Source organism: Strongylocentrotus purpuratus, unplaced genomic scaffold (assembly GCF_000002235.5).
Source record: "Strongylocentrotus purpuratus isolate Spur 01 unplaced genomic scaffold, Spur_5.0 spur5_scaffold_1, whole genome shotgun sequence".
Taxonomy (NCBI): Eukaryota; Metazoa; Echinodermata; class Echinoidea; order Camarodonta; family Strongylocentrotidae; genus Strongylocentrotus; species Strongylocentrotus purpuratus.
In genome coordinates this window covers 39,251,801-39,278,665 of record NW_022145594.1, presented here as the reverse complement: position 1 = coordinate 39,278,665, position 26,865 = coordinate 39,251,801, and the positions used below count along the sequence as shown (strand labels likewise).

General features: G+C 36.9%; 2 protein-coding genes across 2 annotated transcripts; both read right to left on the bottom strand.

The window, feature by feature from the left end:
• Positions 1 to 21: 21 nt before the first annotated feature.
• On the bottom strand, positions 22 to 19,635 carry LOC593381 (retinoblastoma-binding protein 5). Its single transcript, XM_030978197.1, has 14 exons — positions 19,547 to 19,635; positions 17,812 to 17,837; positions 15,074 to 15,246; positions 13,890 to 14,030; positions 13,116 to 13,203; positions 11,212 to 11,283; positions 10,675 to 10,784; positions 9,761 to 9,933; positions 7,624 to 7,796; positions 6,638 to 6,755; positions 5,752 to 5,821; positions 4,390 to 4,489; positions 3,530 to 3,653; positions 22 to 2,024 (listed from the first exon to the last, which is right to left on the bottom strand). Exons 1-14 carry the CDS (start codon positions 19,563 to 19,565, stop codon positions 1,891 to 1,893), a joined length of 1,521 nt encoding a protein of 506 aa, XP_030834057.1. The 5' UTR covers positions 19,566 to 19,635; the 3' UTR covers positions 22 to 1,890.
• A 3,100-nt stretch (positions 19,636 to 22,735) lies between these two features.
• Positions 22,736 to 26,386, bottom strand: LOC115918431 (heterogeneous nuclear ribonucleoprotein K-like). The gene is made up of 3 exons (XM_030978194.1): positions 26,277 to 26,386; positions 24,073 to 24,690; positions 22,736 to 24,021 (listed from the first exon to the last, which is right to left on the bottom strand). The coding sequence occupies exons 1-3, from the start codon at positions 26,293 to 26,295 to the stop codon at positions 23,672 to 23,674; spliced, it is 987 nt and encodes a 328-aa protein (XP_030834054.1). The 5' UTR covers positions 26,296 to 26,386; the 3' UTR covers positions 22,736 to 23,671.
• Positions 26,387 to 26,865: the final 479 nt, after the last annotated feature.

The window sequence follows — 26,865 nt, the reverse complement described above, 5'->3', positions numbered from 1 at the left end:
ACAACAAAAAGAAATATCAAATAATTTTGCACTGTTTACATCATTTATTTGTACAGTTGTATACATGTATTTACAATCCATGCGGTACAGAAGAAAAATTGTGGCTTGCTGTACAGCTAACCATTGTTTATTTGAAAAAAATTATTGCGGCATTGCTGAGTGGAGCGTACAGTGTAAAGTTTACCCTTGTATCGTATGTGTGGAGCAAGAAGGCCATTGACTCTGTATAAGAGTTAACGCCCTTTTGCTCTGAATTGATGGTACTTACATGGCACAGTGTTATACAGTGCATTACGATATTACATGTACATGTACCCTATATCATACCAAGTACATTGTGCATGACATACATGTACACTGAATCATACAGGTGGCATTATGTACACAAACAGTATTATGATTCTATTGAAATGCCTCTATCATTCAAGACTTTTGTTTATAAATTACAAATTTGTTTATGTAGACTTATTGAATAGGCAAGAGACTACTACTATATATTCATTACTGAGGGCAGAACTTACTAAGACTTCAAATATAGTTATATATGAAGGCATTGATCAAATAAACCCGAGGGACCAAAAATAGGTACTTTATAAACGAGTGACCAATACTAAGTTGCAGCAAGTGTTACCAAGTACATGTACTTTATTTGCATGTACTTATTCATCAACAGGTTTGTGATTATTTACTTTGCATATCAATTCTTTGGGTTGTTTCTGCACTTGTTATTCATATTCAATTATGACTTTGATTCTGCTCCGGTAATACATACTTAACAATGTATCGTTGCTTGGCAGAAGATTGTAGAGATACCAAACACAGACTATTCTAATCGACCAGGAAAATATATGCATTGAACAACACTGGATTTTATGTCAACCATTATTTATAAAATGTGCTACTTGTTACCTTTTTTTAATAAAATAATAAACAAACTAAACATTTAAATAAGTTTGTGTCATTTATTCCCATGGTCATGTAACATAGCCTTTATATTCCTGAAGAAGAAATTAAAGATTACATTGTCAAACTATGTTTGTACCTTTTGCATGTCGAACTAACTAAAACTCATTGTTCACCATTAGGCCTATAGTTTCAAGATACTGTTGAGGCTGTTAAAAGTGAAGCCATGAGTATTATGGTACACATCGCATTCTTCACGATTGGTTCATTTATAGCTGCTTTCTCAATACACATGTATCTACATCTACATTATAATGAATGTAATTTAGATTGTGATATATAAGTAGCTAGATTTTAAAGGATTTGTGATAATTTGAAAGAAAAAATGTAAGACATCCACTTCCAATTTTCAATAGAATTCATGTATACAATGATCGACATTTTCCAGACTTGAAATGGAAAAGGACAACCAGCAATAATGTTACAACAAATGTAGTATCAAATCTGTTTAATCCTTTTTAAATCATAGAAACAAGTCTGAGTTCACTTAAATTTGTTCCCTCTCATGATGGCATATGGATTGTTAATCCACATATTTTGACTTTGCTACAAGAAACATCTACTTTGATATTCTCATTATCAACTATTTGGTAGCTACTTCTGCTTATTAAACCAAAGTGCCAGAATATGTAAATACAAAGATACAGTAGCAAATTTAAAGGGGTTGGGGCACAACTGCCCAAGCCCCCAGTTAAACACAATATGTCATTCCTGAAGTATACTAAAAAGAAGTTTGTTGATTGTCTTAATTTTGCCCCCCCCCTCCTTTTCATAATCCTGAAGCCGCCCTTACAATCCTGTACCACTACATGGCCATACAACTGGCTCATTATTCCACATAAATGGATACATAACAATACTTTACAAGCATATCTACATATTTTACAAATTTCATACAAGGAGTTGAATATCTTTCTACACACTGCTCTAATCCGAATCATCCCTGTGTCTTGATCTCCTGTGCTTGGTGCTACGACCTTCTTTCGTTGACTTGCCCGGACCTACAGCCTTCTTGCGTGTCTTGCCTTCGCTCTTGTTTCCTCCTAATAGTGGATGGATATCTGTAACATAGGAAGGGAAAATCTCTGTTGTGTAAGGAATCCAGGGCTTCCAAAATGTGTAATTCTTTGATTATTGCAGTTGGTCATTGACAAATGCACTTATTATAGATCGACAAATGCAAGGTTATAATTGACTATTAAAAAAAAAAACTGTTTTTATAAGTAATACTCTTTTTGGGTCAAACTACAGACCCACGATCCATTCAAAAGCCCTAATAACCAACTAAAATAGTACAAAAAGTAAACAAGACTAGAAATTCTCCCTGAAAACAATATACCGTATTTGCCGGCGATAAGGCCGCAGCGCCGTATAGGCCGCACCCCCGATTTTGACATTTAAAAAAAAAAAAAATTGTCGAAGTCGGGATTTGATCTCTTGCGTACAAAGTTAATGTGACTAAAATCAGCGCCTAAGACTGCTCGGAAAAAAAAAGAAAAAAAAGTATATATATTTTTGTCGAAGTCGGGATTCGAGCTCTTGCGTACAAATGTTGATGTGACTAAAATCAGCGCCTTAGACCGCTCGGCGCACTGATGCTAGCATATGGAGTTTTCTGTGATGTATACATTGCGCCTCTCTCTTGTGTATTGAAATGGATTCAAAATAGCGACTTCGCGTGCTAGATGCTTCGCAGCAGCTCCGTTAAACAGGCTCTTCTTTTACTTTTGCAATGCATTGGCAGAACTTAGATCAAGATCTATCGGCAGATGTTGTTTTTGGAAGTTTATTTTCATCTTCATGTCAACAATGCAAGATAAAATTGTCGGTAAGATGTGTGGAAATGTATAGTTATTGTACCGTTCGTAGATCTAGTCCCATATGTGCAAATTCGTGCTGGTTTTGACTTTTTTAAAATTTTTTTTTTACTCTTTCGCCGCATAGGTCGCACCCCGACTTTTTGATATTTTCTCTTCCAAAAATACTGCGGCCTTTACGCCGGCAAATACGGTACAACAATCTAATGTGGATAAGTTGAAAAATTGCCCAATGTGCAATTTCTCAATGTGCAAGCTTATTTTCTTTTTTAAGTTTTGTGACATTAAAGGCAAGATAATTATAAAAACAAAAATGGATGCAGTATGTGTAGACATTTTTGCCCGTTCTACACATGCATCTGGTACAATTTTTATGGGCTCTGAATCAAAGTTTTGGGGCAAAAATCACAAAATGTAGAATGATTATCACAAAAGGGTTAAACCAGGGGGGGTGTTTCACAAAGACTAAGTTGGACTAAATAACTATGGCAGGCCATTCATGCCACTGTTTGCTCTCACCATTTACTTGCAATGGTCTCTCAAGAGATGTACAAATTATGGTCACACATCTACATAATTCAGCTTTTTTTGATAGTTCATTATTGAAGGAAAAAACGTTATCTAAATATCAAAATTGAGAGACCAATGGTGAGAGCAACCAGTGGCATGAGAGACCTGCCATAGTAAAGTCCAACTTAAAGTCAATCTTAGTCTTTGTGAAACACCCCCCAGAAGTTTGGATTTCTTACCATCTGCTGGCGCTCCCTTGAGGTTGATATCATGGGTCTTGACTTTCCTCTTCTTGGGTGAAACCATGGGAGGTTCCTGGGCGATCGGCCGCTTAGGAGCTTCAGTTGGGGGCGGCTCATCCGTCTGAATAATGATAATAGCAAAAAAGGACAATGAAAATTTTACATTGTTTATTTATTTATTTATTTTATTTATTTATTAGTCTTTTTTTAGTAGTTAAATACTGTTTTCTGTGGAGGCCCTACAACTGTTAACTTGTCTAGCTGTTTCTATAATCTGTATAGGAAGTATGGAAGGCGAGCCTGAGAACATATTTCGGGAGCTATGAAGCACAATATCTGAGAAGAATCTTCCTAGGTAAATACCATTGGAAGCCCTTGGGATTTTGGCCTCTTGGGAGCTTTAGTTGGGGTTGGCATATTTATCTTGTTTAGAAGAAAAAAAAAGTCAAGAAAAAATTTCATCTTTGATACCAATATGCTTCTCTAGGAGCTTTAGCACAGAATTCTGCAACTACCCCCCCCCCCCTTCCCAAATGTTGAAAAAAGGGCACAAAAAAGGGGGCTCTAGTGCCCTAGTAAGGCATTAATCCTCAATAGCAAATCCCTTGGAGAGGACTCAATGATGTTTGTCCCCTGGATGCTTACTTTCAAGTATACACATGATTTCTTAATAGCACTCAAATAGAAGAATGAACCAACTACTAGCATTAACCACTAATTACCCAAATGGTTCTCCAGCTATCATGCGCACATTAGATATTTTCTGGGACTTTTTACATTTTCATGACCCTGTGACCTTCGACCTCTCACACCTGAAATCTACTCAGTTCATAACCCCAAGATGTTGATGTACTTACCGGATCAGCATTGGGAGCCCATGATTGGTCCTCTGTATCCTCAACATCAGGAGCCGTAGGGAGGTAGAGAAGAACATTCTTAGGCTCCTCCTCCTCATCACTGATAGAGAGGAAAAAAAATAAAAATGGAAAGAGGACAAGTTAATCAATTCACCATTTTTGAAATTCAATCAAATTTAATGCATAAATCTTTGTTTAGTGCCTCCTTTCTAAATTTTTCATTCACCTGCTACAAATAGTTGTATTTCATTAGTCACAATGTGAATTGCATATATTAATTGTTGCTACGTAGAACAAACATTATGGCTTGTCCTAACCTAATAACACATAATGTATGCCATTTGTTTTCTGACTTCTGAAATAAAATTATTTGTAACTGGCAATGACAAAATTTGTAACAAGGCACTTAAAGATTCATGCATTGAATTTTATTACATTACGAAAATGACCTACAATATTAAATTTGATGTTACTTGATAAATAGCACAATACTAACATTATATATCTAGATGATGTGAAATATTTTCTCCTATTCTAATAGGGCTGTGCACAACAGTGTAATGAGGTACCCGAGTACACACACAGGCTCACAGGCGAATACTCGAGTATTCGGACGCCATGTTTTTTTTATAATTTTTTATAATTTTTTTGAATTTTTTTGATTTTTTTTTAATTTTTTAATTTTTGGATTTTTTTTCCTTTTTTTTCTTTTTTTGCCACTACCATACCACTCGGCAGTTTCTCAGGTCCCTCGCGCAGCTCGCTGAAAACGCATGCAACTTTACTTTGAGTTGCAGTTGAAGGCGCCGATTTAATAAGAATAATAACAGTAAACAATGCTGTTTTAAAAACCAAAGATGGCAGAATAATCCATTTTCCTCCAAGTCCAAACAGAAATCTGGACATTTGGTCCCAGTTTCTGAAAGGTGAGTTTGACAGTGCTTGAGTTTGGAAACATTTTTACCGACGGTACCATGCCAGCGGATGCTGCTCTCCCTGGCACGGGTAAGCGTGGGCCTGGACATTTTTTTTTTTTTTTTTTTTTTTTTTTTTGCGGCCGAATATTCGGGTACAAGAAATCGTACCCGAGTAGTTGTCAACCGTGCGGGTACTCAAGCATTCGACTACCCGTCGCAGCCTTATATTCTATACGGGGAATATATGTATTTCACGAATGATAAATTATACAAAATAATTGCCTGACCAGTCAATAAATTTCACCTTTACTTAAAGTAAGTCCAACAGACAGGTGTAAAATTCAGAGTACCTGTTTGTCTGTTATATACAGTATATACAGTAAAAAAAAAAAAAAAAAAGTATCATTTTTTAAAAATTTGTCTTCTACATTTTTACTTGTCTCACCTGCTAATGAATGCTGAGATAGGTTCCACTGTTAAGACATCCACCTCCACATCTTCCACATTGTTAGTTTCTGTTGGGGAAATAAATAAATCACATTATTACAAAGCAGTCATCACTTCATTGATGCTTGTCCTATCAACAAATCCCCTCACAATGCTTCTGGACTTCGAGAGCTCGATGAGGAGACAATCATTTGGCTAATAAGGATCTTCCTATTTAGATGATGTACACCTTTATATTCTTCCTAAGACCAAACGAACGACAAAGCAGTCATCAGGTAAACCTGCAATTCTGCAAAATTATGTTTTATGATGAGTTTCCTCAAAAAATTTCCAAGATAACAAGGTTGCGTTGTGAGTTTTTTTTAGTACTTTCGAAAATGCATAGAGAAATTGTTTCAATTCATCATCAATGTATTTAGGTCAAAGCTCAATGAAAACCGGAAGCTAATTGTTTGGACTAAATTTTGACCCTGTGTAAAGATTGATTTGTTGAGCTTTACATGATCAGGGAACAGACCTGTTTAATGACCCTCTACAAGCCTTTAGACTTACTGGGCGTCATCATAGGTAATGTAGGGATGAAATTTACAAGTTTTTAATCTTTCATTTGTCGCAACTCATTTTAAAACCAAGCTTTACTTGTATTTATTATCATGATGTTTTTAATTTTATAATTTTGTATTTTTACTTGTATTTTTATTTTATGTGTTTTTAATGAGTTATTCAATTGAATTGAATTCAGGCTTTAGGGCCAGAAGGGTTTAAATTCAAATTATCTTACAGAGTTAATGTCCTTCTGGCTCACATTAGACGATACATAAAGTACATCACACACAACAGACTATCATATGAGCAGAATCAAAGACAATAAATGTCCTTCTTACCTGTAGGGTCTTCTACCGATTTGTCTTCATCTTCGATGTCAAACTCACTCTCCCTCTCTTCATATTCAACATTCTCGTCTAACTCCTTGAAGTCTGGTGCATAGGCACTCCAATTTTCCTATATGGGAGAGACCAACACAAAAAATGATAGTAACCTAAACATCTTCCAAAATGAAAATAAACAACCAAACATCTCTCAACGACAAGTTGCAATTAGGGCATAATATTGTATATTTTCCATTCATTGTTCACTTGCAACAATATATAGCAGCATACATTTCATTTGTTCAGTGGATATACTATGCATGTATCATGCAAATTGAATATTGTTCTGATTTCTGAGTGTAACATTGTAAAGAGAACCTTGATCAAACCTTACATTTCTACCAAAGCACATTTATCTGTATCCACATTTTTTAGGTGCAAGCTTGAGGCAGAACACAAACATGCGTACCAATACTTTGCAAAATAGACTTACATAATAATAACAATGGTTACATTCAAGTTGTGCACGTATCCATCCCAGGGGATGCTCAAGGTACCTACAAAGTACTTTTATTACCCTGGCTTTAGCCCTAATGCCCTAAGGCACTGAAAGCATACAAAGGGTATGAAATTCCTATAAGTTACTCATTTACTAAACCTGGGTGGAAAGTACCAAATATTCATCAATGTCTTCCTGAAAGACATTTAGTAACAAAATGCATGGTAAATTTGATAGTAAATATAAGTATGACACCTGGGCCCCATCTTACAAAGAGTTGATATCAATCGCAACTAATTGGGATTCATATCAATCGCAACTATGTACATAAGGGATAGGGGACTGCAAACTTGCGATTGATTGGAGGACTTATGATTGATTTGGATCAATCGCAACTCTTTGATAGTAAATATAAGCATGACACCTGACCGGCTCTTAGCCAATCAGGTACATGTAAGCAGGATTCACATGAACAAATCATAATCCATATTACGGAACTTACCACTTGGTTCTGGGCCCACACTGACACTACACCACTTGATACAGAGGCTATGATTGGTCGAACAGGATGCCAAACGACGTCCAATAGCAACTCTCCTCTTGTACCGTGAAGGATTTTAACAAGGGAGCCAAATTTCTTCTCCCAAAGGTAGAGAGCATGCTGCCTAGCCGAACCTGTAGAGATCATCATAAAAATAATGATAAAAGTGGGTTCTTGTAAAAAGCGATCATGTCCGTCAGACTTGACACTCCTGGGGGATGTTTCACAAAGATCCCAAATTGAACTTATCTCTAAGCTAGACTTAAAAGTTATGGAAAGCCTTAGCATCTTTGAAAATACTTTGTAGAAGTTATTTTAAAAGGCATAAAATGTTAATTCAAATCATTCATATTTTCTATTATCAAGGAGATTTTATGTTCTTGATGTGTAATTTATGAAAAGTCTAAAATACTTGAATTTTTATTTGAATATATTTTATTTTAAGGCTACCAATGGCTCTCCATAATATTTAAGTCCAACTTAGAGTTAAGTTCGACTTATGATCTTTGTGAAACACCCCCCTGGTGCTCTACATTTATTACCCAGCTTGAGCATGGCTGCCATTACTACGCTCTGGTATTTTAAGATAGTTAGAGAGTTAGAGAGGAGAGAGAAATACATAAATAGTGAGCCAGAGGTCAAATCTGTGATCTGATGCTCACATGTTTATTAAACTAGATGGAACTTCGACTGCGCGCAGTCGAAAATGATGCCTCCGTCATAGAGCAATTTTACAAACCAAAACAGAAGAAATTTTTCAAATTCAAGTTCAATTGTAATCCATTAAGAGGTTCTCAGAATATCGTGATTACAAGCAATTTCTCATATACATATATGACCCTTTGATCTTTGACCTGATGACCCTAAAATCTACTCAGTTCATTGGCTCTGCAAGATGTCCTGAGTTAAATAGTAATCCATCTGTCAGTTCTAATGAGAATGCGTTCACAAGTTATTTTTGGATACATAATGAGCCCATGACCTTTGACCTCATGACCTCATGACCCATGAATCTACTCAGTTCATTGGCTCTGCAAGATACATACATGACCAAAGTTTGGCAGGAATCCATCGATCGGTTCTTGAGATAATGCGATCACGAGCTCTTTTTGCATACCTAATGAGCCCTGTGACCTGTGACCTTTGACCTTGTGACCCCAAAATCTAATCAGTTCATCGGCTCTGCAAGATACATACAAGACCAAAGTTTGGCAGGAATCCATCAATCGGTTCTTCAGATAACGCGATCACGAGCTGTTTTTGCATACATAATGAGCCCTGTGACCTTTGACCTTTGACCTCGTGACCCCAAAATCTAATCAGTTCATCGGCTCTGCAAGTAACATACATGACCAAAGTTTGGCAGGAATCCATCAATCGGTTCTTCAGATAACGCGATCACGAGAACGGGACGTACGGACGGACGGACGGACGTACGGACGTACGGACGTACGGACGTACGGACGTACGGACGGACGGACGGACGGACAACCCGAAAACATAATGCCTCCGGCTACTTCGTAACGGAGGCATAAAAAGTAAAGGCAAAATTATTACGGATTTATAAGTAAAACATCCTCCCTATCACAGGAAACCATAGGCAAACACAGACTTTGTGAATCTGTACTGATTCCTTATATCAAAACACATTTTATAAACTTGCTTGTCCCACTTGTCCAATCTGATATGAAAGATGGGACAAGTGAATTTGGAACTTGGGGAAGCAAATTTAAGAGTTACTCGCTCATCTGTAGAGGTGCCGTGGTCGAGTGGATATGTCACCGGACTGTTGATCACAAGGCCGGCGGTTCAATCCCGCCGCGGCACTAATGTCCTTTGGCAAGACATTAATCTACATTTGCCATACTCGACCCCGGTGAGGTAATAGGGTACCCGGTAGGATTATTCCTTGGAATGCACTGCGCGCTGATAACGGTTGCCAGAGTTAAAGCTAGGGTAATAATTTCCTAAGCTCTATGGGAGCACATGGGAGCCGTTATAACAATGTGATATGCCCCATACAAGAACTGAATATTATTATCTGGTAGGTAGAAACAAATATTTTTGAACATCCTGCAACCTCATTCTGCTTCTTTACCTCCAACAATGTATTCTCCGTCCCCTGAGAAGCAGCATTTCTTCCAGGGTGTTCTGTTGACAAGATCCTGGAGTTTCTGGATGGGTTCAGGCTCCCCGTTCTTCCCGCAGGCGAGTACCTCACCACTCTCATACACTCGGATGATCCTGTCTGCCGAATTCACTAAGAAACAACTGGAAATGAAAATGAATTATAATAAAAAGAATACCGGTACATGGTTTTTGTTTAACATGTTTCATTAAAAATAACATCTTAAATCACATTAAGCTAGTATGCTATTGCTCATACACCTGGATGATCCTGTCAGCAGAATTCACTAAGAAACAACTAGAAATGAAAATGAATATAAAGAATACATGGTTTTGGGTTAACGTATTTCATGAAAAGTAATATCTTAAATCACATAAAAATACTCTAACATTCTTTCATTTAGCTAGTATGATATTGCTCTCATAAACCCAGATGATTCGGTGATTTCTGTCAGTCGAATTCACTAAGAAAAAACTGGCAATGAAAACGAGAATGAATAAATCATTCAAAATTTGTCAAAATAAAAATGTCAAACTAAACAAATAAAACATTCTATCATTATTTGAATAGGTAGTACAGTCAATCCTGCTTTAGTGACCACCTGTATAGAAAGACCACATTTTTGTTTCCCTTGAAAATGGTTTCTCCTTGAAACATGTACTAAAGGAACGTGTACATAAGGCAAACAGTGGCATGAACGGCCTGCCATAGTTAAGTCCAACTTAAAGTCGATCTTAGTCTTTGTGAAACACTCCCTGATCTTTAGGAAGATAGGTACATGAGCAATAACCAGTCAACAATAAATTAAAACTTGTCCCACTGTGCTAGAATTCAACAAGATTTACAGAAAATTCATTCTAGCTGAGGTGCAAATTAAAACTTACTTTCCCCTTCTTGCAAATTCAATAGACTTGATAGCTGTGGTATTACTTGTTCCAGTTGTGACTTTGAATGAAGCTACCAGCTTACGGGTTCCTGCATGAATTACTATGACCTATATTAGAGCACAAAAGAGAGAGAGAGAGAGAGAGAGAGAGAGAGGGAGAGGGAGAAAGAGGGGAATAGATAGAGAAAATACATGAAGAGAGAGAGAGATATATAGAGAGAGATAGAGAAGGAAAAAAATACACTCAAATATGAACAAAAAAACAAACAAAACAAATTTCACATTACTTTCCTTGAGATAAAATTGCTTGAAAAGTTCTGATAATTGTTGACCAACACGTTTCCCATAATTTGTATAATTCTCAAAAATTCTGCGATGGTTTTCATAAAGACCTTACGTAACAAGAAAAGCAGTGACAAGATACAATTATTAAAATGTGAAATGGCAGAGACTTTTAAAAGGTAAAATGTAGAGTATGGACAAAAAAAATTGAAAGAGGTTTCAACATTAAAAAAAAAAATCCAAAGTTAAATACCTTTCCTTTGGCGTTGCCAGCATAGACATGATCTCCCTTTCTGTCAAATGATGCTACAATAGTGGTATCAAACTGGAAAGAAAAAGCAACAACATGCAGTTATCTCTTCATAAGTACATATCATGTACAGGTTATAGTAACATACCGGTAATGAGAGGTTTTATCCCTATGCAAATGACTCGCAATTAATGTGTAAAATATAAAAACTACTACTAACACAGGCTGACGTTACAGGATTTGCTTTGGCATCAACCCAGGGGCCTGTTTCATAAAACTTGTTATCAATAACTCATCCTAAAATTCCATGACAAATTTGCTCTCAGCCAATCAAATGTCACAATTTCAGTAGCTTATCAAAGTTATTCTAACTTGTTTTTGATAATAAGTTTCATGAAACAGGGCCCTGTCTTTATTTTGTCACATACAGGAAAAGAGCTAGAGCTACAATTAGGTTTTAACTTAGAAACTAAGTTTAATTTGTATTAAAAACACTACAAAGGTAGTAAGAAGTGAGAATGAACCCTTTAAAAAGAGTACCCGAGAATGCTTGGGCTGGAGTCTATATAGGTAATGCAGGTTGAAACAAATTCAAGTCGTTCTCAACTGGTTAAAGGGGAATTCCCCCTTGATATTAAAGCGTCTCTGAAGTGTTGGGAGCCCCAAAAATTTGATGGCAAAATTTTCCTTAAATTGTGTCATAATGTGAAAGAGCATGTCATTCAAGACACTTGTGTGCAAGGATTTTCAAAACAAATGTGTTTGAAGTCGAATATTGATGACAGAATACAAATTTAGGTTTTCTGCACACTACAGAAAACCCAAATATGTATTCTTTTTTATCAATATTTGTCTTCAAACACATCTTTGAGGGGAAATCTTTGCAGAAGTGTGTCTTAAATGACATCCTATTTCACATTATGATACAATCTAAGTGAAATTTTGCCATCAAATTGTTTGTGAATTTGGAGCTCCCAACACTTTAAGAGGGGTTTTAAATTGATAGAGAGTAAACAAAAATTGTAGCTGGTTCTACTCATGCATTCAGTTTATTTTTTAGTGATTGCAACAAAAAGTCACTGAGCTAAACCACAAATTATGGGCATTAGTCTTGAACAGGCTTAAAGGTTATACCAAGGGCACTACATCATAAACTGTATTGAGTATGAAAGCGAAAGTCAATAAAAGTGTCTAATTAATGACAAGTGGATGCACTAATGTTCTTTCTGTTTACTTTCTCATTTATCACATGATCGGGTAGGTCAAAGTGCAATTTACTTGGAAATTTGAATCGATATGTACAATTTAGTTTTGTTATTTCAATATACTACATGTACATGTAAGAGAAATTATTGATGGCACAATTGTTTGTGGGAATGTTGCTTTATCTCAATATCAATTCCAGTCTACTCTTTATTTATTTTGTTTCCATAGCTTGACACTAGATTTGCAAAGGAAAATAACCATTATAATCCATGAATTGGCCAACAGTTGACAAGTTCAAAATCACTTTAAAGCAGGACTGCACTACTTGTAGCTCCTTGCGCCCTCTTTATAGTCAACAATACCCATTGATCACACATGGTCCCCTTTTCTTATGTTAATTGACAGCTGATTCGATGAGATAACCACCTGCCAGTGACCACGCAGGGAGGTCTAATCCCTCCTGGCCAAACTAGTGCAGAAAGGCTTTAATGCAAATGGGAAATTTTCAAATCTTTGGCACCTTCTAAGTCTGTGTATATTCTCTTAGCATTATTCATTTTTATTATAAAGAGAGATTTAAAAAAGGAGAACTTATTAGTTTTGCCAATGTAAAGAAGAAATTTCTATCAAATCTGATTAACAGTGAACGTTGTGCCTATAATAGTGACTTAAAAAGAAGAAGACTGGTGTACTATACTTACATCATCATCCAATGGAACTACATTATATGAGCCATCAAGATCTAATAAGACTGGTGCATACTTCAAGGGACACACCAAAGCCTGGTTCCTGAAATCAGAATCAAGTGAGAGAGAGTTCATTGTTTAGGATTTTTTCAGCACTTGTTAAAATTTCATATATTATTTTTTACAAAGTTCAGTCCTTCAATAAAGAAATTATGATTTCCTGATCAATGTCGTGAATTCTTAACATTGTCCATTACATTTTTGTTAAAAGGTTAATTCTGTATCTTTTCAAATGAAGATATTATTAGTTTCCATTTTTGAAAATCATTTCTATTCCATAAAAAAGTGAAAGGACGAAGAAAAAAAAGAAAAAAAAAAAAAAAAAAAAAAAAAAAAAATCAATTTTGATTCTCAAATGTACAAAAGTCAGTGCACTTTGATTGTGCATGCTATGATATGAAATAAATATATACTGGTAGCCCCTTTTCGAAATGATAAATTAACAGCCCTCCATGACTTCAAAGTTGCTCTAAAAACCCATCTCTTTCTAAACAGTGCTATTTAATTAAGACAATTATAATTTGGTGTACCGTAATACCTTGTGTTGTTTTAGTTTACCTGTATTTTAGTTTAAAAAGTGATATGTTCGAGATTGTAATAATTATGTACAGCACCATGAGCGTCAGAGCCTGGCGGATACCGGCGCTATATAAATATCCATATTATTATTATTATTATGCTCTGGTATTTGTTAAATTAATTTTTAACGAGGAGCAACTTTATATTCACCTGTTTCTTGGGTGGAACTGAACCCGTAAGACCGGTGAAGGAAAGCGATGCCTCTGCTCGCAATCACCAGTCGACACGTCCCATACAGATACCATGTTATCTGTGGAGGCACTCAGTAACTTGTGTCCGTTCCTACTCCAGCTGTGTAACAAAGACAGAAATACAAGATGAAGGTCACCTAGAGCTACGGTTGAGCGGTCTAATCACTTGAGATTGGAATATATACATGTAGGCCTGTCTTCATCAGCTCGAGTTTGCCAAATAACCCGCTATTTCCAGACTCGGGATATTATCCTGAAGCTCAAAATTGCCTCTTCACCAGAACGAAACGCTCATCACAAACTAGCTCAGACGAGCACAAATTAGCCCGCTTTTTCCCAAATAGCGAACAATCTTGAAAACAAGACCAACAGTTCTCTGGATATTTTCTCGACCAAATATCTCACTAATTGCAACTGCAGGGTGATGAAGACGCAAAATAACTGGCTAAGTTACCATTGGGATAGTTAAAATGATGGCTTTTTTGGCAAACTGAAGCTGATAAGCTGATGAGGACAGGCCTATTGTCACATATACATGAAGTCTTATATCCTTGCGCAAGGCATTTTATCTACATTGCTCCTCTCTACCTAGTAGGATGCACAGGTCCATGAGATTGGATAAGCTTGAGAACACCAGTAAAAAGGCGACTAGCTCCAACACTCCCCAGGGAGTGGAGAATGTGCACTGTAATGTGTGGACTGAATAAAAACTTTAGTCAGTTATCACTGGTAAAGTGCTATATAAGAAACAGTTATTACTATTATTATCATTAATCAGTTATAACAGAAAATATTAAAAGATTTATGAAATATTGCATGCAAACTTCTTCATATTAATATTATAAATCAATTAATTGGACACATGGTGTGTGTGGATATGAATGCTGCAGCTCAATACTAACCTGCATTCTGAATTATCTCTCTAATTTATTAAAAAAATGTACTATATATTTCTTATCTTATTTGTATTTTTTGTAGATGTTTATTGTATGATATAATTGTACATGATTTTCTATTGAATTACTTTTGTACATATTTTATTCCACATATTTGTTATTGTCTTTTTTTTTTTTTACTTTGAATTAGAATTTGTATCTTTTTTAATGCAGAAATAAAATCAAACAAACAAACAAACAAACAAACCTGAGAGAGCAGACAGGGTGAACGTGAGCACTGATGATCTTAGCGATACCCCTCGTCAGGAAGTCCCAGATCACCACCCGACCATCATTGCACCCCACAGCAAGGAGGGTCCCTCGTTTGTTGAAGGCACACGTCAGAGCCATACTGATACAGTCCAGGGTGCCATCACTTTCCTGAGTAATACAAACAGTTTAAAACATACTTTGTGTATAGGAGATTTTTCTAATTTAAAGTCACTGTTAATAATAATAATAATAATAATATTAATATTTAGCTCTTATATAGAGCTTAAAGGTAATACAAAGTTTTGGGAAATTTTGAAAATTCAGTGAATAGTGAATCTTTAAAATTTTGATATATTTGGATGCCCCTGTGGATGTAAATCTAAAAAAAAACAACCCTAAAACACTTCTGTTTTTGAAAAAGATTGAATATAAAAATTTACCGGTGCTCCCGGTAAATGTTGATAAATTTAAAATAGCGCCTACGGCCGTACAATGGTAGCTGCGACCATGAAAATCTCAGAATACGTAGTTGTGATATATAATTTCCAAACGGGAATAGCTAATCGGTCGATCTTAGTCAAGAAACATTGCTTCATAGCTAAATTGATATCTTGACCTTGAGAGGGAGCTATACAACATAAAGGGTTTATTATTTATAATTCCATAACTTTAGACTCGATTGCAACCAGGACAACGATCAATGAATATTGTAGGAATGCATATGCATCCGATATGTTAATTTGAACCAAATTCATGACCCCATACCAAAACTTTGTAATACCTTTAATACAATGTCTGTTAGCGCTTTACAAATATACTTGTATATAGCGCGGGCTATCTAGAAATTCTATTCCGAGGTTCACTCATTACCCTGGCTTTAGCCTAGCTGCCATCATAGGACTCGAGCATTTCAAGGAATGAATTCCTGCCATGTACCTAGGTGCTATAATACATAAGAAGTCTCCTTTTGTATTTCTTTTAACATATCTTTACCATCTTTTAACACGCTACATAGTTTGAAATACAAATTTATGTAGACCGAAAAACGAGTACTGTAAATCTCTGTGTATAAGGCGCACTTTTTTTCTGTCAGGAAAAATTGAAAGTCGGGGGTGCGCCTAATACACAGGTACAGGATATTTTGAGTTCTCAAAATGCTCAAATGGTTCCTGAAAATCTCTGTGTCTCAACATGAATTACATGCAAATAGAGAATAGGATCTACTATTTGAAGTTAAACTACGTTCCTAATTTGAAGGGAAGTGAGTTTTTTTGTTTTTTTTTCAGTCTCAATAAATTATGCCCCTTCACATAGCACTTTGCCGGCCGAAGCTCTCCCGTGTCTCCAGCTCACTCACCTGTATCATGCAGCTCACTCACACGGGGGATATCGAATCACCACTCGAAAACTAGCCTGTCTTAATTTCGGTTTGGACTCGGGAGGAAAATTTTTCTGTCATCTTTAGTTTTAAAAACAACATTGTTACTATTCTTTTTTACTTTGACTTTTTGACTGTAAAGTCGTAATAAATAAAAAGTCCTTCCCAATTCCCTGCATCATGGCTTTGGTTTTCGAACGAGACCGCACGCTGAAATAATTCAGTTGGTGTCGGCAAAAAAGCAAACCCAAAAGAATTTTTTTTTTTTTTTTTTTTTTTTTTAAATCTCAAAAATAGGGGTGCGCCTTATACACAGATATTTACGGTACACTTTGCTTGGGTATAGGTTCCATTGAGACTTCATCTGACTTTACCGAAGACAAAATACTTTAAAAAACCTATCCAAGCAGACAGATTTTTCTTTCTAATGTTCATGTACACTGTACATGTGACAGACGAAGACTGTGGCAGTTCCTTCTTTGATCTGAAGATTTAAATCAATGAAATGAAGTCGATTGGAATTTGTTCCTGGTTTCTTCTTCTCTTCTTCCAGTGCTAGCAGTAGGACAGTACTGCAGGTAGAGTATTTGGTGTACTTTATGCAATGCTGTGAACTAGAGTGTCATGCTGCATTGGGTGAGCCTCAACAAAGGTTCGAAAACTAGGTTACAGACCTGAGTAGTAAAAAGTGATCCTTGTGTAGGCAAATATATCTCCCGCTCCAACTAGTTCTGAAGCAGTGTTACCCCCAACCAGCTGCCTCTTAAACTGAGAGAGAGAAGCTACTGTCACAGTGAAAGGTTTGTCCTCCACTGCTTTATTTAATTTTATTGTGTATAATAATAAAAGCATTTAAAGAAAAGAAGGCAAAGGGCACTGTTTACTACTACTGCTTTGCAAATATTCATTAAAAGACTATACACTTTCTCTTTAATGAAATTTATATGGTCATGCCATGCAACTTGAACAGGAATTATCTTTGGAGGATTATAAGGACCTGCAAAAACATCTTCTTGAATAAAAACTTCTTCTTCTTCTTCTTCTTCTTCCTTTTGATTACAGACCTCTTTACAGAGTATTATCGTACTATACTGGGGGTGTGCAGGTGGACCACTACACCGGGGTTTCCCCCTACTCTTATACGAATAGTGCAGTGGGTTCTTAACGTGCAAAGGTAGTGACGCTTCTCTACACGGGGCCTCCATTTAACGTCCTATCCGAGGGACGGATAGGATCTTCTTCTTCCTTCATTGAGTACCAGAGATCAAACAAACAAATACAAGAAAGACCCTGCAAAAGAAACAACTAATGGATTTCTTCTTCTTTCATATGAAAATGTGACAGAGAAAACTTACCTCAGGAAAGTTTTGGCCAAAGGACTCTGTAGAAGAAACATAAAACACAATCAATGTCAGATTTGAATATCTAAGAAAAAGTAACCATCCATGGCCATGCTAACCATTTAGGTCTAGACCCTAGACTATATTAAGAAATGAGAGTGAGAGTGACCCGGGGGCCGTTTCTCGAAACCGTCATAACTACAAGATCAACGACATCTCGCCACTGTCACGCAACTTGTCAGCTAAGTGTTTCACGAAGCCGTCTTTGCCAAGATGAGCGACAACTTCCGCGACAAGCGAGTTGTCACTGCTCCGAACCTGTCATATCTTTTTAATTGCTGTAAAGCGCCATCACAAGTCAGTTTGTTGCCATTCCATGGGCCGCGAAATGGACGATTAGTTTCACTATCATTTTGAGAAAAATATAGACGAGTTCGGTACGTAATTCTCTGGGATGCGAAATGCAAATGTACAAAAGTGAGAATACAAATTATACAGAAACTTTAAAAAGCTGAATATAAACATTAAATCACAAATCATTAAACTATAACATATAAATAAGAGAGGTAAGAATGTTACACACCGTTTTCCATAGTCGATCCAGAGTCTTTTCTTAGGATACCGTCATACCTTTGGGGCCTATGTGCATTATTATTCCCTCTCTAATTACTTCTTCCAAATTATATTTTCAATATCAAATCAATTATATAACGAGTATTTATGAGACTCTAGAATAAAAACTGGCTGAGAAAAGACATTTTGCCTAAAATTCCTCGTCACAATAAACAAAAAAGTACGTATTGATAAACTATCACATTACGGTATCCTTCAACTAACTTTTGATTCGACTGTCGAAAAAAAACACTCACCGGTTTTTCTCAATTTAAGAATCTTTACAGAAATATGCAAATCGTTTGATGATGTAAATATGATAATGACACTATTTATTATTTATTTTAGGAGAATTTATATGTATATATTTCTTTTTGAACAATTTTAGCCCCAAAACTTGTTTTGGGTTATTCTTGATAAATCAAATGGATCGTGACAAAGACTATGTTCTTGAGCTGCTAGTATCGCGATATATCGATATCATGTCTGTCATGGCTTTGTGAAACGGTTTATCCGATTCATGACATCTCCGTAGGTCGCCGACAAAGATATGACTGTCATGGAGTTGGTTTCGAGAAACGGCCCCCTGCATCTGATATCTGTGCGAGTGCACGTAAATACTTGAGAATCGATGTCAATGGCAAAGGCAATTAACAATTCATAATGAATGGATTAGTTTTAAAAATAAAAGTCGAATAACATTAACAAAATATCAAGCAACATCATTCATGATTGATCATTTCATGGTCAAAGTGACTCAAACAAAAAAATCAAGTCATGATTCTGAATCTGATAAATCAAACAAAACACACCTCTTGCAATGCTATATTTACCATCACAGGAAACCAATTTGTATTATAAAATACTTAAATTAACCAAAAATAGTTACTGGGCATGGGGTGTAATATTTCACCTCGAAATATAAATTTAAACAGACTTCACTAGATCTAAATTTGCTTTACACCCTTACTGTATACACAACACAAATTTCCATATGTGGGAACGCGCTAATTCTCACGAACAATTATATCGCAGAAAATACTACAAAATAGCACATGTTAAAACAATTCATCAAACATAAAACCAATAGAAATATATCATCGAACTGAAGAATTAATAAAAGTTTTACAATACTGACCAAGAAGCTCTAAATTCATTATTGATCGTTGTCCGCTTGTTTTTCAAGTGAAAAGAAAAGAGCGCTCAGATACCGATAGTCTTTGATACAGACACTGTTTTTTCTCCTTTGTCTTGTTTTGAAAGTACTGAAGAAACGAAGAAGAAGAAAAGGAAGAAGAAAAAAAAAACGCCTCGATGTTACTGTCGACGTGAGTATGCAATTGCATCTTCTTGTCAACATAATTTGAACATATTTTTAATTTTAGTGCCCTACTATTTTTCCCTCATCGACCCATCTCTCTCCCTTTCTACCTGTCTAGTCTCTGTCTCTCTCATCTCTCTCAGCCTATATTATAATGTCTTATTTTAAAGGGGGATTTGTGGGGGGGGGGGGGGAAGCTCTCAATTGATGGAAGTTTCAGGGTCCTATGTGATCACCCCCCCCCCCCCCAAGTCTCAATCCTCTGTAGAAGAACCTCATGATCTCTTTCCATGAAGCCTATGTCCCCCACCGCCACCTCTTATACCCCTGCATTTATGGAGCTTCTTTGTATTCCTCCCTCCCCTCTCTGAAATAATATGTTTATATTTGATCAGCTTTGACTCACACTCTTATAACTTTTTAACCCCCCCCCCCCCCCTCTCTTGCTCTGCATGTTTCTGTCTCTAGCATTCCCTCTAGGGCTCTCTCTCTCTCCCTAGCTCTCTTCTTCGCTTTTTTCATTATTCATCTATTCCCTCCTCTAGCTCTGTCCTCTACGTTCTCTCATTGATAATCTATCCTTCTCGATCTCTCCTCAATCTCTCATTGGGATTTACATGTAGCAAAGCATATGCCGGGTCCCTCAGGGTTTCGGGACTGATCACTAGCATCCACTCAACATCATAATCACGTTATCATCACTATCCATCATCATTATGGTCATCCAGGCCAATGTCATCACGATTGTCATCAATACGATTATATTAATAATCATCACCTTCATCATCACTAACCACCGCTTATCCATCTTCATCAATATATCATGTTTGCCATCATCATCACGGTTGTATCTGTCATTATCATCATCACCACCATGTCATGTTTGCCTTCATCTTATCATCATGATTATCATTATATCACCACTATGTCTGTCATTATCATCATCACTTATCCATCTTCATCACCACTGTCACCAATATCTATTATAACATCTATCATATTATGTTCATCATTACCATCCCTGATCAATCTTCACCACCACCGTACCATGTTTGCTATCATCATACCATGCTCATCATCACCATCACCATTGTATCCGTCATTATCATCATTACTTATCCATCGTCATCACCACGTATCATGTTTGCTATCATCATCCGTTATGTCTTTCAACATCAGCACAATTGTCACCATCGTGTCTGTCATTATCATCACCATTGCATACATGCCAACATTTGAAAATCAGAAATCTGTACAAATTATGCTATTTTAAAAAAAAAGAGGAACAATCCTAACTCTCCTATTCAATACTACAGACAAATTTGTACAGGAAGAGGAACACTTGCATTAAAATGATAATTATCTTCTCCCAAAAAGAGGAATGTTCCTCTTTAATCTGAACAGTTGGCATGTATGCCATTGTGCCTGTCATGTTCATCATTATGCAACCACCATCACCATATCTGTCATCCCAGTCATCAATCATCATCATCATCATCATAGATTATCCTGACTTATTTTTAATCATGTAAGATAATGATTGTTTTATTTTAGTTGCAAGAAAAACCAAATTACACAAATCTTTTGGACAGTCGGTGACTTGCAATAAAGCTTTCAAAATTAGGTATACGACTCTTGTTTAAAACTGCCTGAAAATGGGAGAAAAAAAAGAGAGACATATCCCTTCAAATTTACACTCATGGGTTAAATGACGGAGAGATTAGAGCAATCTTTAATTAGGGTCTATATTTTTTATTTAAAAATTCAACACAAACTTACAAAACACATCAGAATGGAATTGATATTCAAGAAAGAATAAGTATAATTATAAGCAATTGGGTGTAATTTTTTTTTTTTTTTTTTTTTTTTTTTAGGGGGTAAAAAATAAAGTACATGTACATGTACATAAGCTTGAGTTATACATCGTCATACTTCCGCATTCAGCAGTTACTAAAATGGTACAGTACAGTACTTTTCTTATAATAAACACTTACAGTAATAGTAATAATAATAATATTAAATTAACAATTTACCTAGGGTAATCACATCAGTATCAATACTGCTTTTACTGCAGGCCCTGCAATTATTATTACCCCAGCATCACATGTATATAGAACCCTTTCCTACACCTTGACCTCGTCTAACTTTTTTTTCTTAATAAGCCATGCAATCAATTTATGCAAGGTTCAACAACAATAGACCGGTTTACTGATTTATTAACATTTTCTGCTTACTTTTCAAACAAAGGTTGCTCTTGACAACCAGAAAGTTTGACCAAGACTTGCCAAAATAACAGGTATTATATGCAAACTGGATTCAGAGTATTGTAGTTCATTTTAATACACTGACATACTGATTGGGAGGGGGGCTTATAAAATTCAAACATGGTTGATCTCTAATTCGATTATTTACAAATGTTGCCGAAATGACATGATTGTCGGTTTTCCCCCCTCATTTTTTGTTATTTTTTTTCTTTCTTTCTCTCCGTCTTCCAAAAAGCTTTTGCTCATTACGCCACCGTTCATTCATTTATAACATGTTAATGGAATAACTTGTCACTAGGTCCCCAGGAAAGAAACATCCATAAATTTAAACGTTAGTAAACCGGTCTATTCAGCAACAATAAGCCACTTCGAAGATACATGAACTATCTGAACATGGAAAGATAAAGGTCATTTGTACAAAACTGTAAAACCCATCGAGACGACTGCCGGACACGTGTTTATGAAAGTTATGTCATCATCATTCACATACATGCCAACATTTGAAAATCAGAAATCTGTACAAATTATGCTATTTTAAAAAAAAAGAGGAACAATCCTAACTCTCCTATTCAATACTACAGACAAATTTGTACAGGAAGAGGAACGCCTGAATTAAAATGATAATTATCTTCTCCCAAAAAGAGGAATGTTCCTCATTAATCTGAACAGTTGGCATGTATGCATTCATTTACATGTATGCACCAGCAGCTCATTTTCTGACACAGGTGATAGTATTCTTTTCAAGAGGGCAAACAACAAAAGGTTTTCATGAAGCATCTCCCATCACTTTGGCAGTGATAATTCTAAAATGCGCAAAGTGGGACTTGTCCATGTTTATAGGATCTGTGGATATTTGGGGGTCATTTGTATAAGTCCTATCTCCGAAGTGGCTTATTACAATTGCTTGATTGATTCCAGTTCTATAACAAGTGACCAAGCAACACAAAACCACAAAAAAGTCACCAGAAATAACTTTTTAGTTTAGTTATGATACCGAAGGGGTAGATATTCGCCTTCAAACCTTTCATCACAGTAGGATGTATCATGTTCCTAACCCATTGAAATAAGGACCTGTCCCAGAGAATGTTATTTTTTAAAAAGCACACGCCAAGGTGTTTGAAAGGAGGGATTAGACCTCTAGAGCAATTTACTTGAAGGGCTTATCAGATTGTCTTAAAAGTTGGCACATAAATTATCGGCATCCTGATCTTTATTTGGTCTAGGTATCAAAGCAAAAGCTCACTCTGCTAAAAAAAATGACCAGTTACCAGGATTCCCCCCCCCCCCCCCCAAAAAAAAGGCCTACAAAACACTGCAAAAAAACCTACTTCTAGATTGTTCGGTTTTTCAAAATTTTGAAATCAGAATAAATGTTTCAGGAATGCTAAAACCTAAAATTGATCAACCCGACCAAATCAATACACTTTTTATATTGAGCTCTAATTAAAAAGCGCACCATGCAACTATTTAGTGGTTTTGTGGTGCCTGGTTACATATTTAGCGGAATAAAAATAATAGCTAATACACCATCTCAGTACAAAAACGCATGTATAATTTCAATTACTTCCTTTGACTAGCGTGACCTTCACATCGCAATTTTCGATCTTACATCAGACCTGTTATTTCTTAGAGGTAGAGAAAGTCTTTTGCGATTGTCCGTTCCATGCGAGAAAAAAAATTAGGACGAGTGTCCGCTAAACTGCTGGATACAATTCTGCAGCAGGAACTGGGCATGGCTGATTTGCTCTTGAGTGCCTCTGATGGTGATGACTCTGTCTTCGGCCTCTGGGAGGGGATTGGCGATCTCGATCTCGGCTTGGCTTCGCGAACGGATGTTTCTGATGCGCTCACCGCCTCTGCCGATGACTGCACCCACAAGGTCATTGGGGATGGTGACCTGTAGTGTCGTCGTGGCTTCACCAGCGAAACCTCCATCGTTTCCTCCTGACCCATAGGCACCCCCACTGCCGTACGGCTGACCTCCGGAGCCGAAGATTGGGTTGCTGCCTTGCTGTCCCCCTCCCCCACCTCTACCTCCTCTCCCTCCTCTCCCTCCTCGCATCCCCATTCCTCTACCGCCTCGCATCCCCATTCCTCTTACTCCTCCTCCTCTTGGCAACCCCATTGCTCTTCCTCCTCCTCCCATAGATTCGCCAAAGCCACCTTGATTCCAAACATAGCCTTCTTGCTGCGATGGATCATAGAGAAGTACAGAACCCTTGATTGGGGCTTCACTGCACGTCACATAGATTTCACCGATGGCCAGGAGAACTGCATCTGGGGTGCCATTGATTTGGACTAGACTTTCTGTCGAACAAGGAAGGCATTCCTGAAATACCTTGACCTTGGTTTTGGTGCTCTCCCGGAGTTCCTTGATCTTGATGCCCGCTCTCCCGATGATGGCCCCAACTTGGCTGGTTTGTACCAAGACGCTCAGCGTCGTGGTGCAGGGGTCGGCCTCACCGTCTGAGAATGGTGACACCTCCTCCCTAATGAGCGGAATCAGCTCCTCGATGATATCTAGCCCATTTTCCTTACTATTGGCTACTATCTGCAGGACTCGGTCTGGACCACTGCTGTCCGGAATACTGACCGTTGCATTGTAATCGCTTCTGAGGCGCTTGATGTTTTGACCTCCTTTACCGATCACTCCTCCAGCTTTATTGCTGCTCACCAATAAGCGGAAGGTCACGTCATCTAGAGAAAAAAAAGAGAAGAAGAAGAAAAAAAGAGAAGAAGAAAAAAAAAGAGAAGAAGAAAAAAAAGAGAAGAAGAAGAAAAAAAATAGAAGAAGAAGAAAAAAAGAGAAGAAGAAGAAAAAAAGAGAAGAAGAAAAAAAAGAGAAGAAGAAGAAAAAAAGCAGAGAAGGAGTAGAAGAAGGTGATGATAAAGGAGGAAAAGAAGAGAAGGAGAAAAAAAGGAGCAAAAAAAGTGATGAGTACATACAATATATATTCTACATGTCATCAAACAATTTAGTGTGTACTGTAGCTAGGCCTATAACATACATTGTATGTTGGATCAGGTATTTTGAAGAGTGCCCCTCCCCCTGGATCCACAGATGTTGCAGGGATTACGCTAGGAGAAAATCTAAAATCTTGTAAAAGAGCCAACATTGAAAACTGTTCTAAAGGTATATCAAGGAAATTATTCATAATTAGCAAAATCACACGTCCTTTGTATTTTCTAATTTGAATTGTATTTACCCAATTTGTGTACGAGATGAGGTTTTAAATTTTCACTCCTAGAGAGAATACCACAGAGTCTTTTGATTTGAAATTTTGAATATAAATTCAAAAACTAATCTTGCTGTTACACTTACAAATACATTTTGAGAAAAGTTTCTAAGGGCTTGCAAATCACTGATCAGAGTCGGAGTGCTGGTCCGAGAATGAGGATCGCCCGCATAAAATGAGGATATCCGAGTATACGCGCACAAAATGTGTCCTACAAAAATAAGAATCGTCCGCATTTTTGCAGACTTTATCTTTTTTCAGCGCTCTGCAGGTTTTGGGTTCCTCATCCACGCGCTGGTGATGCAAAAAAACAGATTCCGCGTAATAAAATCCCCCCAGTCAGTAGGGGCGCTGGTCCACGAATGAGGATCGTCCTCATAAGCAAGGATATCCTCATAAAAGCAGACAAAATGTGTCCTGAAAAAAAAGGGTTGTCTGCATTTTCGAGGACGTTTTTTTTCATCGGCGCTCTGGGGGTTTCATGTTACAGAACGGCCTGCTGGCGATGCCAAAAATGGATTCCCTGGGGGAAAATAACCCTAGTTCACCGTCTACTTTTATGGGTTGTCCGTCTTTCCAAGGATTTATTGCTCATAATGTGAAGGTCTCTGTACAAAGTCAATGTAAAATGCATCAAGAAAATCATTGCAGAATCCGTTTTTTGCATCGCCAATGCACCGATCAAAAACATGAAACGTCTGCGAAAATGAAGACGGTCCTTATTTTTGAGGACCAGAGCCCCTAGATCTACTGCTTATTGACATCACAGGAAATTATTGTACTGCAAAATACTTGAATTAACCGAAAATGTATAGTTAAACAGACTTCACTAAAAATCAAATCTAAAATAAATTTGAATAAACCTTAACTGTACATAGATTCTAGATCTAACACGAATTTCTACATGTGGGAACGTGCTAATTATCACGAACAATTATATTGCAGAAAACACTACAAAATAGCACATATTTAAACAATTAATCAAACATAAAACCAATATAATTATATCATTGAACTAAAGAACACATAAAACATAAAAATACTGACCAAGAAGCTCTAAATTCATGATTATTCTTGGGATCGTTGGTCCGCTTGCATGTTTCAAGCAAAAAGAGCGCTCAGCGAGTAGTCTATGCCACAGGCACTGTTTTTCTTCTTTGTTTTTTTGTCTTGTGTTTTGAAAAAAAACATGCCTCGAAATTACTGTCGACATGCGGACCATTTTGCAATTGCATTTTCTTTTCAACATAATTTTCGTACTCAACTAATATTCCCTGATAGGCCCCACATCCCCTTCTTTCTCTTTCTGATCTTAATGCACATCTATAGTTCCCCCCCCTTTTTTTTTCCCCCTAGCTCTCTCTCTCTAGCTCTCTCTCCCTTTCTCTCTCTCTCTCTCTCAGCCTACATACAGTATTATATTGTCTTGGGGGGGGGGGGGGTTAAGGGATCTTGTACTCATTTGTATACATGTGTCTCAACTAATTTGCTTTTTTAGCAAGAATCAAACTGGGGGGGGGGGGGTCGAGGGGTAGCTTTCAATTGATGGAATATGTTTTGGGGGTCCTATAACTGTCCTATTTGATCAAGCCCCAAGTATCAATCCTCTATAGAACCACATGATCTCTCTCCATGT

Excerpts from the sequence above, each read along its gene's own strand:
- LOC593381 (XM_030978197.1), bottom strand. Across the intron at positions 11,284-13,115 it reads TAGTTCCATTGGATGATGAT|TTTGATACCACTATTGTAGC; the intron begins GTAAGTATAGTA and ends TTTTCTTTCCAG. Across the intron at positions 9,934-10,674 it reads GAATTTGCAAGAAGGGGAAA|TTGTTTCTTAGTGAATTCGG; the intron begins GTAAGTTTTAAT and ends TTTCATTTCCAG.
- LOC115918431 (XM_030978194.1), bottom strand. Across the intron at positions 24,022-24,072 it reads AAGAGGAATGGGGATGCGAG|GTGGGGGAGGGGGACAGCAA; the intron begins GCGGTAGAGGAA and ends GAGGAGGTAGAG.